The 13,166-nt window shown below is 36.8% G+C and overlaps 1 protein-coding gene across 1 annotated transcript; it reads right to left on the reverse strand.

The window, feature by feature from the left end:
• Positions 1-5,989: 5,989 nt before the first annotated feature.
• On the reverse strand, positions 5,990-12,772 carry ASPA (aspartoacylase). The gene is made up of 7 exons (XM_077836778.1): positions 12,752-12,772; positions 12,357-12,619; positions 9,988-10,183; positions 8,643-8,736; positions 7,910-8,017; positions 6,742-6,851; positions 5,990-6,187 (listed from the first exon to the last, which is right to left on the reverse strand). The coding sequence occupies exons 1-7, from the start codon at positions 12,770-12,772 to the stop codon at positions 5,990-5,992; spliced, it is 990 nt and encodes a 329-aa protein (XP_077692904.1).
• Between the last annotated feature and the right edge of the window lie 394 nt (positions 12,773-13,166).

Below are 13,166 nucleotides of genomic sequence, written 5' to 3' on the forward strand. Positions count from 1 at the left end.
GACATGTAACTTTGAATTATATATATTTTTTTATTTTATGTACGTGTGTGTATATAAAAAGAAATATTTTTGCTCTATGTATGTTCAATATTTGTTAATGTATTCCTGTAGAATGTGCCTTAATCTTCATGGATTCTGATCTAATATATTTAATGATGAAAATATCTATTTTGAGGAGACTATTCAGAAAAGGTACAGCCAAATCTTGGTCTGTGTTTGTGTGGTAGAAAGAGATGCATTAGATCCTTACAATTGCATCAATTATTTTCACAGTGGGTCAGCTGATCCACAAGACTAATATCTTAAGGCAAAAGGACATAAAGGAGGGAGCAGGGTGCAGAACTAGTTGGGATGGTAAATGTGGTTGTCACTAATTAGCTTTCTATAGATCCTGTATCCTCTGTCTCTTACTATGCACAGATGTCAAGCAGAATTTAAACAGACTCCACAGAGTTGAAATCTTAGAAAACAAAGCTTACTTTTATTGGAGGAGATTCCTGGGTGGTATCAATCTGATGACTGAACCCTGTTTGGCCTAGTAGCACATGTGAGTAAGAAATCAGTCTTACAGGAATATTTCTTAAGTGCTAATAGCTTTTTTGGAAATTGTCAGCCAAGAATATTGCAGTAGGGCCACATGTTTGCCTTTTGGTTAATTCACCTATGCCTGTCAGTTACCTGGGAGAACGCTCCTCTTCATATATAGAACTGAGAAGGCACAGCACATGCACAGAACCTTACTCTAGTCATCTTGTGTGGTTGCTTCTAGTAGTTTTCCAATCAGGATACACTTATGCCATTGTGGCCAAAGAGCCTAGCTAGACCACACAGTGACAGATGGTTTCTATGCAGTAGGATTGCAAGGACCTTGATCATAATGAATAATAGGTAGAGAAAGTCAAATTCTATACTTTTGATATGCAGTAATATTTATTTAAAATTAAAGAAATAAAGCAGATAATTTAATAACATGTATTTTTCTCCTGTATTTATTATTGCCTTAATATTGCAATTGAAACACAAAGCAAGGATAAAGAATATTGGTTGGGAGTGCTGGAGAAGAAATACATCACTTCTAAAAAGAAAAGGAAGGTGCAATAGTTTTCTGGCCCATTAAATAATTTTTTTTGGCTATCTAAATAATGACATGGGGTATAGCTGCTGATGCATATGGGTATTGTATAATGGCCTTACCACATAAATTAATGTTAATTTATGAGGGATTAAATCTAGTGAGAAATACAATATATTTTAAATTAAAACATTCTAAATCATCAATCTTTCTATTTACTGTTTCAGAGTAGCAGCCGTGTTAGTCTGTATCCGCAAAAAGAAAAGGAGTACTTGTGGCACCTTAGGGACTAACAAATTTATTTGAGCATAAGCTTTCATGAGAGCTGTAGCTCACGAAAGCTTATGCTCAAATAAATTTGTTAGTCTCTAAGGTGCCACAAGTACTCCTTTTCTTCTATTTACTGTATTATAGCCAGCACTCAGAACAGAAAAAAATGATAATATGCATCCCTCAAACTCACCAACTCTCACTTTTTTCAATAGCCCCTTTCCTTTTTTAATTCAGCAGCAGTAAGGTATGGAAGAGAAGGTATAAAACACCCAGCTATAATTTTTTTTTTTAATTCAAACAGTGGTTGGAGTTGTAAAGATTTAGGAAGATATTTTTGGTTAGCAAGTTATCAAGCGTAGAATAACATAAAAACCCAAGCAAGTGAGCTGGCTGCGTTTGATCGTGGAACAGTCAGCTGGGACAGTCAGCTGGGATTTGATACAAGTAATCAGAGTTATTGCATCTGAGGTTGTTTCCACAGCTTTGCAGGCCGTACAAAGGTGTAATGGTTCGCCCAGATCTAGGACATTCCACTCAGGTGATTGCAGGAGATGGGGCAGACACTGAGGGCAAGGGTGAGTTAAATGAGGATCCCATACCAAAATGATGTGGCAAAGTTGGGGATTGTGGGCACTAGTGGTTCTTGAGGCTTTATCCCCCTAAAAACAAAAAAAACATGATGTGGTATCACTTGGGCCAGCCAGAAACTCTCAGTTGACCCCCACCTCTCTCATAAGCAGATGCAGGGTATTGCACAGCTGATACAGGCTAACTGTAAGTTCCTCAAACACGGGGACAGCCATGGGAGAGGTGTCTTGCCAAGGCTGAATTCTTTAGCTATGCTTGTGTTATGGCTGAAGCTTGCCCAGAGAGAAGCCTGGCCTTGTTAGATAGATATAAATATAATTGGGCGGGCATGCAATACATTCAATGGCATACATCTAATCACAGCAGTCGCTGTTACAGCACTGGGCAGGCATGCAATACATTCACGGGCATACATTTCTTTATAGCAGTGGCTTTTGCAGCATCTGTGTGTTCAGGCATGCATGCAAAACATGTTTTGGGGCTCATACGGCACATTCCTGCCACGTTGGTGAGGGGAGGTATAGGACGCAGGGTAGAACAAATGGCACCTGCAGGTAGGCCCTGTTTGAACAGGGTGTGGGTGACAGAAGGCAGACCAGTGCAAGGGGCCAGCTTCAAGCATTGGAATGGGCTAAGGCATACTGTGGGACTACCCCAGCAAAGCAAATGGGTCAAATTTATGTGCTGGGTTTTTTAATGGGGGTTCTTAACATAAGAACATAAGAATGGCCATACTGGGTCAGACCAAAGGTCCATCCAGCCCAGTATCCTGTCTACCAACAATGACCAATACCAGGTGCCCCAGAGGGAGTGAACCTAACAGATAATGATCTAGTGAGCTCTCTCCTGCCATCCATCTCCACCCTCTGACAAACAGAGGCTAGGGACACCATTTCTTACCCATCCTGGCTAATAGCCATTAATGGACTTAACCTCCATGAATTTATCCAGTTCTCTTTTAAACCCTGTTCTTATCCCCTTTATATAAAATAATAATAATTAAAGTCAAGGGTGGGGTTTGGCCATGATGTTAAGTCAATAATTCCACAAGAATGAATTTGAGATACAGAGGCAGGGCCATCCAGCCAATTGCCCCTGGACAACTTGTGGGTTTCCCCCAAGACTAGTTTCAAGCAGCAATGGAATGAGCTATGGGCTCCAGTGGGACTACCCCAGCAAGGCTGTTGGGTCAAATTTGTGGGCTGGATTTAATGGGGGTTCTTATCCCCTTTATGTGTTTTGCCCTGAGGCTTGGCCCCCAGAAAGGCTCCAGGGAATTACACTGCTTCATAACCTGTCTGGGGTTGACGGTGACATAGCACATGCCTTGTCTCATTTTCAGGTCCACAGATTTCAGGAGTTGGCACCAGGAGCCAGCCAGGAACCCAGGCAGATGCCACTAGTGTTATGGAACCTTGGCATAGAATGGTTGTCAGTGTGGTGCGGAGATCAGTTGCTCCATGCACGTGGAAAGGCTGTGAGAGAAGTTTTAATGATTTCATGCAATTTCAGGATTAGGAAGGCCAGTCAGCGATATGGCCCATCACAGAGGAACAGGTGCTGCGGTACATGCTGTCACTGGCAAACCATCAACTGGCGTCCTCCACAATCACGAATCGCCTTTCTGCCATTACATTCGTTAGTAGGCTAAATGGTTATCCTGATCTTTGCAGTGGTTTTTTTAGTTGGAAGGTTTTTGGCTGGGTGGTCACATACCAGTGGCCCCAGGGTGGATTCCCGTCGTCCCATCGTGGCTTACATACTTAGGGATCTCGTGCAGATCCTCGGCAATGTATGTCATAATGGACAGGAGGCGGCCTTGTTCAGGGCTGCATTCTTGACAGCAGTTTTTGGTGCTTTCAGAATCAGTGAGCTAGTATTTGGGTCCGGTAGGGACTCAACAGGAAGGGCTTTGCAACTGCGGGATATACAATGGCAGGAGCATTCAATGATATTACACTTGCGACGGTCAAAGACAGATCAAGTTGGCCGGGGTGAATCTGTGATTCCCCAGCAGGGTGGTGAGCCTGGGGTCTGCCCAGTTTGGGCTTTGAAGGCCTACAGGGATATATGGCCAGAGGGGAAAGGCCCCCTTTTTATGCATGGTGATGGGAGTCCCCTCACAGCATATCGATTTGTTACCATATTGAGACGGGGGCTGATGAGGTTGGGGCTGCCAGCCCTTGAATTTGGTTCTCACTCATTCAGAATCGGGGCGGCAACGGCAGCAGCACAGCTAGGTATGGGAGCAGAGGCAATCGGGCATTGGCATTTGGATGTGTACCGAACGTATGTAAGGCCTGAGGTGGTAAATCAGCATTAATCTGTCGTAATCTAATTACAGATATTGGAGGACCAGCCATGCAGACAGTGGTATGGATCTGTGGGCATAGTATTGTCTTTTGTGCCCATAGGCACATGTCCAGGGTTGCCTGAGGGTTCGCAGCTGGGCTTTGGTGATGAGGCGATATTCTTGGCATGCAAGAAGGGGCAAGTTATGGGATCAACTAATACCGATGCTATATGCTGTGCGGGCCCATCAGCAGCCCCCAGATATAATGTGGTGCATTTTGGGGAAAACGATTGGGAATGCTTAAAGGGGTGGAACTAGTGCTCAGAGCAAGGAGGGACTTGGAGGCTGATCCTTGAACTTTTTCCAGGAGTTAACATGATTTGGTCAGACATGCTTCAGTGCAGGGTCTGGTGGGGAGCTATGAGCCCCCCAAGGAGGACAAGGCAAGGAGGTATGTGAACAGGGAGGTGGCCAAATTTGAACCCGACTAGGTGTGGGGAGGAGGCAGCCAAGCTAATTGCTGGTGCCTCCTTGTGGCAGATGCCCAGTGCAGGTACTCCACAGGAAAGGTATACAGTGACCAGATAAACGGCTTGGAAAAGGACTTAAAAAGAGGTGTTCATTGAAGGTTGGGGAGTTCTATGACTGGTATGTCAGGGAGCCAACCCCCCATTCTTATAGCCAACCTTAACCCTCCTAGGAGGCGGAGGTGGATGGTAAAGTCCCGGCAATGGATTTGCTGGAGGGACCGGGACGGAAAAAGAGGGGGAGCTGATGGAAACCCCTCACCCCAGGTATGGTAAGGTCCCGGCAATGGATTTGCTAGAGGGGCATGGATGGAAAAAGAGGGGGAGCTGGTAAAAGCCCCCAGGGTAATTATGGAATAAACATGGGGTTACCTGCACTGTACACTGTTATCTGCCAGGTAGTCCCAGACATCTAATAATAAAGTTGCGGCCTGATTAAACCAATGTCAAATGTCTCCTGTCCTTCTTTTGGCATAGCCAGACAACATGTAGATGTAACTGAAAAACTTTGCAATTACAGAAAGCTTTATATTTTCATTGCTGCTGAAATTTTATCAAATTTTCATCAAAATTCTTACACTTTCCACAAATATTGACCATGAAGTATAATATTGTACCAGTAAATTCCTGGGCACATAACATTAATTTAAACATACGCCACTAACTCAACAAAATCAATTTTTGATTTATTTGTCTTTAACATTAACTAGATAATACTTTAAGTATACCTGGTTTCCATTTTATTTTATTCAGAGTAACTTTCTTACTCAAATTGAAAACATTTCCTAACACAGTGTGTGTTTTTTCAGTAATATAGACTTCAGGTCGCAATATTCTGAATAACATTTGGGAAAGATTTAAAATTTGAATGTAGGAAAATCTTTAGATAAAAGTTTATAACATACTGATCAATAATTTGGCATATTATATAGACACAATTTTGCAGAATGCATTAAATAATTAGCTATATAAACTAGCAATATTTATTTTTAATATCTGCAGTAAACTATTGAACGTGGCTAAAAATAATACTTTGCATTTCAAAAGTGCTTCTCATCTTCAAAGTGCTTAGCAAAATTAATTAATACACCGTTTTAAATTAAGGGTTAATTTCTGCATTGACTTATGCTCCATAAATCCCCACTGACTTCACCTGGATTACATGGAGTAGAAATCAGCAATGAATTTGGCCCTATGTCTAAAAAAGTTTCATAATCTTTTACAAATGTCCTAGTTCTAAAACAAAGAGGATCTGATACCTTTTGCAGTAAGTTTTACTTTGACTGTTTTTACAAAAGCTTGTTTCTTTTCATAATATGCAGCCTCATTCACAAATGTTGGGTATACTGTAGAATCCCCTTCATAATTAATGGTCTCTCCATCAATAGTTAAAAATATAGGATCCCCATTGTTCAATGGCTGCCAGTCTTGATCCTTATAGGAAATTAGATTATAGATTATGTTAGAAAATAGATTATATCTTCACTTTCATATTTTTTTACAACTTTCATATAAGAGTCTTAAGTTTATTATGCATAGTTATACTACTCTGTACAGTTTATGGCCAAAACTTTCAAAGCACCACTGATTTGGGATGCCTGACCTTAGGCATCTTGGGCCTGATTTTTAAAAGTGCTGAGCACTTGAAATAAATGGGAACTATGAATGCTCAGCAACTCTGAAAATCAGGACCAAGGTTTCTCAAAGGTTTGGCTCCCAAAATTTGAAGTATCTGTTGAGAATGAAAGTATACCATACTTTCTTTTAGTTTTTGTTCAAAACTGAGTTTAGAACTTCCCAAATCAATTACTGAAATACTGTAAACCATTAGCTATAAAACTTATATGAATGGTTCTAAAACAAACCATTGGTGGGTTTGACATAATTGTAAATATCTTGTTTGATGATATACCATATACTATACCGTAAACCAAAAATCAAAGGGAATACCTATAAAAATGTTGTAAATGAAGAATGATAGATTTTACCTGCAGGCTAGGGTGAATAACAGCAGTAATTTCACCATTTTTATTCCTGGGATAATCTACTTTTTCCATTATTTTGTAAATTTCAATTGTACATGGTGGAAATTCCTTTCCTAGAAAGGATAAATATATTTTTAAATGTCATGTCAGCAAATTCCCAGTTAAATAGTACACATAATTTACTATTTTATTTAGAATGGCTGAAGTCATTAATTTGTATCTGTTCATAGTTTATCAGTTAGTAATTAACTCAAGTAACATGAATATGTCTAGCTCCAGATTTCCTAGCCCATGAAGGCCAGGTTGCTGAAAGACGACCCAATTGCTTAACGTTGCATAAAAATCTGGATCTAAATTTGAACAGTATTGTTGAAATCAGGGATCTCAATCACTGCATACACAATAATAAATTTGTTTTGTAGATGAGGAATTCATAAAATCTGACAGCATTATTTAATAGTTAGGGAATTATATTGATGAGAATGCATGCAATTCTTGTTTTCTGACACAATAATGGGGAATTCTTAGATGGCAATGATGTATAGCTATGTCACTGCTTCAAGAATAAACTGACCATCAGCAGTCAAGCAAAAACTTTCCCAGTACAAAAATATTTTAATTTATAACAACTGTGTATTTGACTTTGTATAGGGGCATAACAAAAGTTTATTGACTCACATACAATAATTTGAGGTAAAGGTATACGTAAGAAATGGAAATGAATAAGCTTCTCATTATAAATATTCCTTATTTATATAGCACTCTCAGCGTACACTTACTATACAATAAGTTGTGAACTATCACTTTATAGCTATGACGTATCTTGTAGGATCAAGTTTCACCATAGTTCTAGATTCTCAAGATTCAATAAAAAAGGGCAAAAGTAATTAATAACAGAAGTTCTTAAGGCTTAAGTCCAATTCTCAGTTCCAACATTCTTATATAATTATTCATCATGCTGTAATTCAGTATGAGTAAAATAAATTGTAAATAATTTATTAAAGACTTTATGAATGAACTTACTATTAATGCTACAATAATAATACAAAATATGAGTTCCATTTGTTTCATTGCAAAATGCTGTAGCTTCATTTATTTAAAAAAATCTACTCTTTTGCAATGAATTACCAGCCTAGAATAGGAGTGTTCATGCTTGCATGATTTACAATACCTTCATTAAAAATGTGCACAAAATCAAGGCCATGTTTGATAATCTTTCTCATTTTGTCCAAAATATCAGCTCTAAGAACTCCTTGGGGCTGAGGCCCAACTTCCACACCTGTGTACAAATGAGGGAGATATTGATAGACATATTGTATGTCATATGTTTAAAATGCACACTAAAAATATACATGCCTGTGTGTGTGTCTGTGCTTACTGTTTTAGAATTACCAGTTTAATTAACATTGGAGGCAAAATAATGCAATATTTCTCTAACGTTATCCTGTCTATTGCAGTATAAATGAACAGGTTAGCCACTTCAGTTCAGACACAATTTCTCTTTCCTTTATCCCACCATCCCTTTTCTGGTTAACAACCAACATTGCATCCTAGTTTTATTTATGAGAAATAAATACCTCTTCTGAGTTCAACATCAGTACTGCTGATAATCAAACAACATAATTTACTTTCTATCCTAAAATATTATAAATATCTCCAATAAAATAGTATTCTTACAAAAAGTGGATTGATTGAGTGTAAAAAAAAAGGGGGACACTTTAGGATACAGAATGGATAATTTATTTACCAAATCAAGCCCATATGATTACGAAGCAGGCAGATGAAGCTCATCATAGCAATTTGTTTAACGTAAAGAAACAACTTAGAAAGAAAAATATCTGGAGACAGGCATCTATTTTAATAATTTCTGGGGATTGGAAAGTGGTCTTAACATTCATATTTACCAACAGGGTGTTTTGCTACAGATCGAGTTGTTGCATATTTCAAATTAGGATGTTCAATCAGGAAAACGGGACAGCATTCTGGGGCCAAAGCATTCTGTGAAGATTTGTCAAAAAAAGTCTTTGTTATTCAAATATTAAAAATTTTGTGCTACAAAAGACTACTGATGCTGAAGTGATTTACACAATGTCTTCAATATGTTGCTTTTATTTCATGGTCCTAAAATAAGTAGGACATCTTTAGAAAACATACAAAGCTATATTTGTTGGTCTGCTTTCTCTTAGCTCATGTCAGGCATGCTCCACTGAACTTTGCTGCACACTAATATAAATGAACACAGTTCCAGTGTTAATTTACCCAGAATCAATTTGCTTTAGGGCAGATTTCAAATATTTTCCTTCTAGCTAGGGTTAGATTCTCTTATGAGACACATGCAGTGAGTTAGCCCAGTTCTTTTATATGTCTTGGCAGAAAGCCTTCCTATCCATTCCCTTCTAGATTACTGCCTATCATTTCTACATTTTGATTAGCAGTATGCCAATCCTCATATACTCTTACACATAAACTGACCACATCTTTGAACAGTATATAAACAGATGGATGGGACACAATGAAGACTAAATATCATATGTCAAAGTATATGAAATATTTTGCAGTATATGAATTAAAGGGGGGAGGGTTTCAAAATGTACCATATTGACCTAACTTTGCTCCCATTAAAGACAATAGGAGGCTTACCATTCACTTCATTAAGATAACAGGCCAACATGGAGCACTTTTGAAAATCCCACCCTAAACGTGTATCACTTGCAATACCAACAAGATTAAACATTTCTAGCACTTATTAGTACTGCAGCCAATGTATATCAGGGTTTCTTTTGTCATAGCCTTATTCCATAAATTTTTTAAGTCTGCATTTTAAATAACTAATGTCTTACAAAATTTTGCATTCAGCCTACATTTTTTCCCAGCTTTATGACAGACTAGTTTAAAAGCAGACCCAACGATCTTTACGTTTTTATTAATTTTGCTGTGTGTGTTTTTTGCTACTGGCCCCACATTTGTCTTATTAACAGATTAATTTATTTACTAGTTCTGTCTATATCAATTGTGATCATGACAGGTTGGAATCAGTACTGACCAGTATTAGACCCAATTTAATAATTCTTTGTGATAGTAAATGTCCCATTCTATAATTAGTTTTAATATTCTTTACCAAACATTTTAGCAAATTAAAACAAAACAGCATAAATGTATTTAAATAAAGGCACAAAGTTGATATACAGTAATATGTTTCAAATACAAATCTACATGTATTCTTATACTTTATTAAAAATTAGTTTTTACCTTAATATAATGAAACATCTGGATTGTAAAGTTATTCCTGGAGTTTTCAAGAATAAGAGTGCCACCCATGTTAGAAGTTGTGTTGTGAAGGTCAAAAATAAGGTCATAGGCATCAGCACTATCTTTTGGACCAAATACATGATTGATTTCCTGAGCCCTTCTCACTTCATATGGAATATCTTCTATCATTTTCCTGCTGTTAATATTAGCACAAAGAAATTAATTAACCAATTCTCTAGCTTTGCTGTCAACAAAAATTAGAGTATCTTTTTCATTTGATTTTTCCATAACTGATTAGAATTGATATACCATATACAACTACCCTATCAAACTGTTTGACCTATAAAGGTTGTGCTGGAACTCAACAAGTATTAATACTAGTAGGCAATATGTCTTGCCACTGCCTCTATCAGTATTTTGCAAGATTTCTCACCTAATCTAAAATGGTATTTTATATTACTTCTGCTTTACTTCTTTGCATTCGCTCCCAGTTCAAAATGGTTGAAATGCTCCCTCTGTACAGAAAGGCAGCATAAGATTTATGCACCATGTAAAGTCATTTCTAGGGCCTAATCCAACATCTGTTGAACACAGAAGTCTTTCAGGAGTTAGTTCATGCCCTTAGACCTGGGTCTTGATCTATAATGTCTTTCATGGATTGTTTCCTTTTTGATCTACTTCTTACTTTTCATATTGTGACCAGATTCTTAAGATCCTTTGGTTTGGGTCCTCCTGCTCCACAAAGCAGATGATACTTATGGATTCCATCTCAAATTCTTTCCCTCAAGATTTTAGTAAATTCCATCTCAATGTCTTTAAGACTAAATCAAACTGTTCTTTTTAATATAGTTTACAGTTGTGAGATTTTATAGTTGAATGTACTGTACTTTATTAATTTCATTGTAAAATGGCATCTGATATGATGTCATAGTTTATAATTTTATATCTTTGTGCTTTCATTTAATTGAAATTGAGAACTTCTTGGGATAAGGGAAAGATGTAAGTACTCTGGGTAAAATCTTGCCCTACTGAAGTCAATGAGAGCTATGTCATTGCCTCCAATGGGGCTGGAATACCACACTCTATTTTTGTAAAGCCATTGATAACTGTATGTCTCCACATCAGAAAAAAAAGTATAATAGTCTTCTAAATGTACTTACTAATGCTCTAGGCTTGAGTAATCTGTTGGGATTTACTGAGAAATATTAGTAAAGTTATACAAAAAATATTTTAGAAGAAATTCTTTAAATTAGATAACCTGACAGTACATTTATTAAACCGTTCCAGTTTCAAAGCAGGTGAAATAATAAACAGGAAGACAAAGCAGTTATTCTAAATGCATAAGTATATGTATGCATAAACAGTTAAAAAGTTGGTGCAGACCTTTGTCTCTTGCCAAGTATTTACCTTATAAGTGGCACAACCAATAAAATAATTCTCTCTTAGATAAAATGCCAAATGAAAATGCATAGATGCATTGTAAAGACAAATATTTTATACAGCATGTATGATATAAATGGTCTTTGCTCGTATCCACCTTTCCCATCAGGACCTTTGTGTTGCATAATTATCTGTTGAGTGTGTAGATATATCATTCTTAAAAATGCTTGGTTCACCTACCAAAGTCCATTTCAACTGTTAACATCTTAAACACAGAGCTAACACAAAGTTCCATTAAAAATGTCATTTATCATTGTAAAATAAGCCTCTTAAATCAGAATAGTTACACTTTGTTTTAGATTATGTAAATCAAGAAATACAGTGTGATCGCTTAATTTATTGACAATTTTGTCTGTATAATTTTGCCATACTATGCATATTTCAAACTTGACTGTTTTCACATTTCATTCTACACTATATGTGACTGAAATTTAAAATATTCTCTATTTATATAACATGTGTGTTCTTTCTCAGAGACGCTTGATATCATATTTATCTATATTTAAATAGCCAGTTGTTAAAACACAAAGCTATGTGGCTACCAGTACAGTGGCATTAACAACGGTCTGAAAGTTAAATTGCCCAAGGGGTTTATTTCAGGACCTGTGAGAAATGACACTGTCACTCAGAGTAATAGCAATACTTTAACTTTACATGAATACAGCAAATTCTTTATTGATTTTAAATATAGTCTAACTTCCTATGACAATTTGTCTCTTGTTGTACTAGCACTATTTAAACAGTGAATCAACTAAGTACATTCTATTTGGTCTTTCTGGGTTAAAGGTCAGTGAACGTTATCATGCGGTTGCACTGTCAAAAGATTAGTGGTGTTCATGTAAAAATTTTACCAATAAAATAATAAAAGAAGCTCCTGATAACATTTAAGATAGAAAACTAAAAATACACAAGCACATAGTTATTCTTACCCAAGATTATCAGGATCAAAAACTCGGTTCAGGTCACAGTCAATGTATCTAGTACATTTCTTCACAGCTCTTGGGTTAGTAATAAATGGTCTCACTTCCAGCCCTGTTCTTTGAATCTCAGCTCCATTCTCTTCCCAATGCTTGACCAAAAATACCCCTGATAACTCATTGCCATGAGTCCCTCCAAAGATAGCAACTCTTCGTACAGGAGCCTCATGAACGACATAACAGGAAGTCATTCTATTAAGCTGCTTTAATGATTGCTGCAATCAAAAAAGAAAATAATAGCAAAGTAAAACATTTGTTCCTAAGAAAGGATAGAAAATGTTTGACTTTTTATCTGTCTAGACCAGATGTTAACTGAAGTGTATTAACATTTCTCTAACAAGTCTTACCAGTTTTCTGTTGCAATACATGGGTGTTGCTAACCTGACACTCCTCCTTCCCAAGACCTGCCCTTCTTTGTACCATATTTGGATCATAATATGTATAAATCAGCTAAAGATACAGTCATATAGTTCAATCACTAACTCCTGTACTCAGTCTGTAATGTTATACAGTGTATAATCAAATACTATACTAATGAAAAACAGTATAATTTTTAATTTGTACTTTAAAATAATGTTCACATTCTACATTGAAAATCCACAGAATGCTAGCACTTCAGATTAAATGTATCAGGTATATTTGTGCATCACTTCATGTGTGTTTTATATTACATAGCCAGTACAATATGCAATAGAGAAATGGTTTAAAGTGAGCAAAAATACACAACAAAATATGAAGTTATGATTTCACATCTTAGGTATT

Source organism: Eretmochelys imbricata, chromosome 17, assembly GCF_965152235.1.
Source record: "Eretmochelys imbricata isolate rEreImb1 chromosome 17, rEreImb1.hap1, whole genome shotgun sequence".
NCBI classification, from domain to species: Eukaryota; Metazoa; Chordata; order Testudines; family Cheloniidae; genus Eretmochelys; species Eretmochelys imbricata.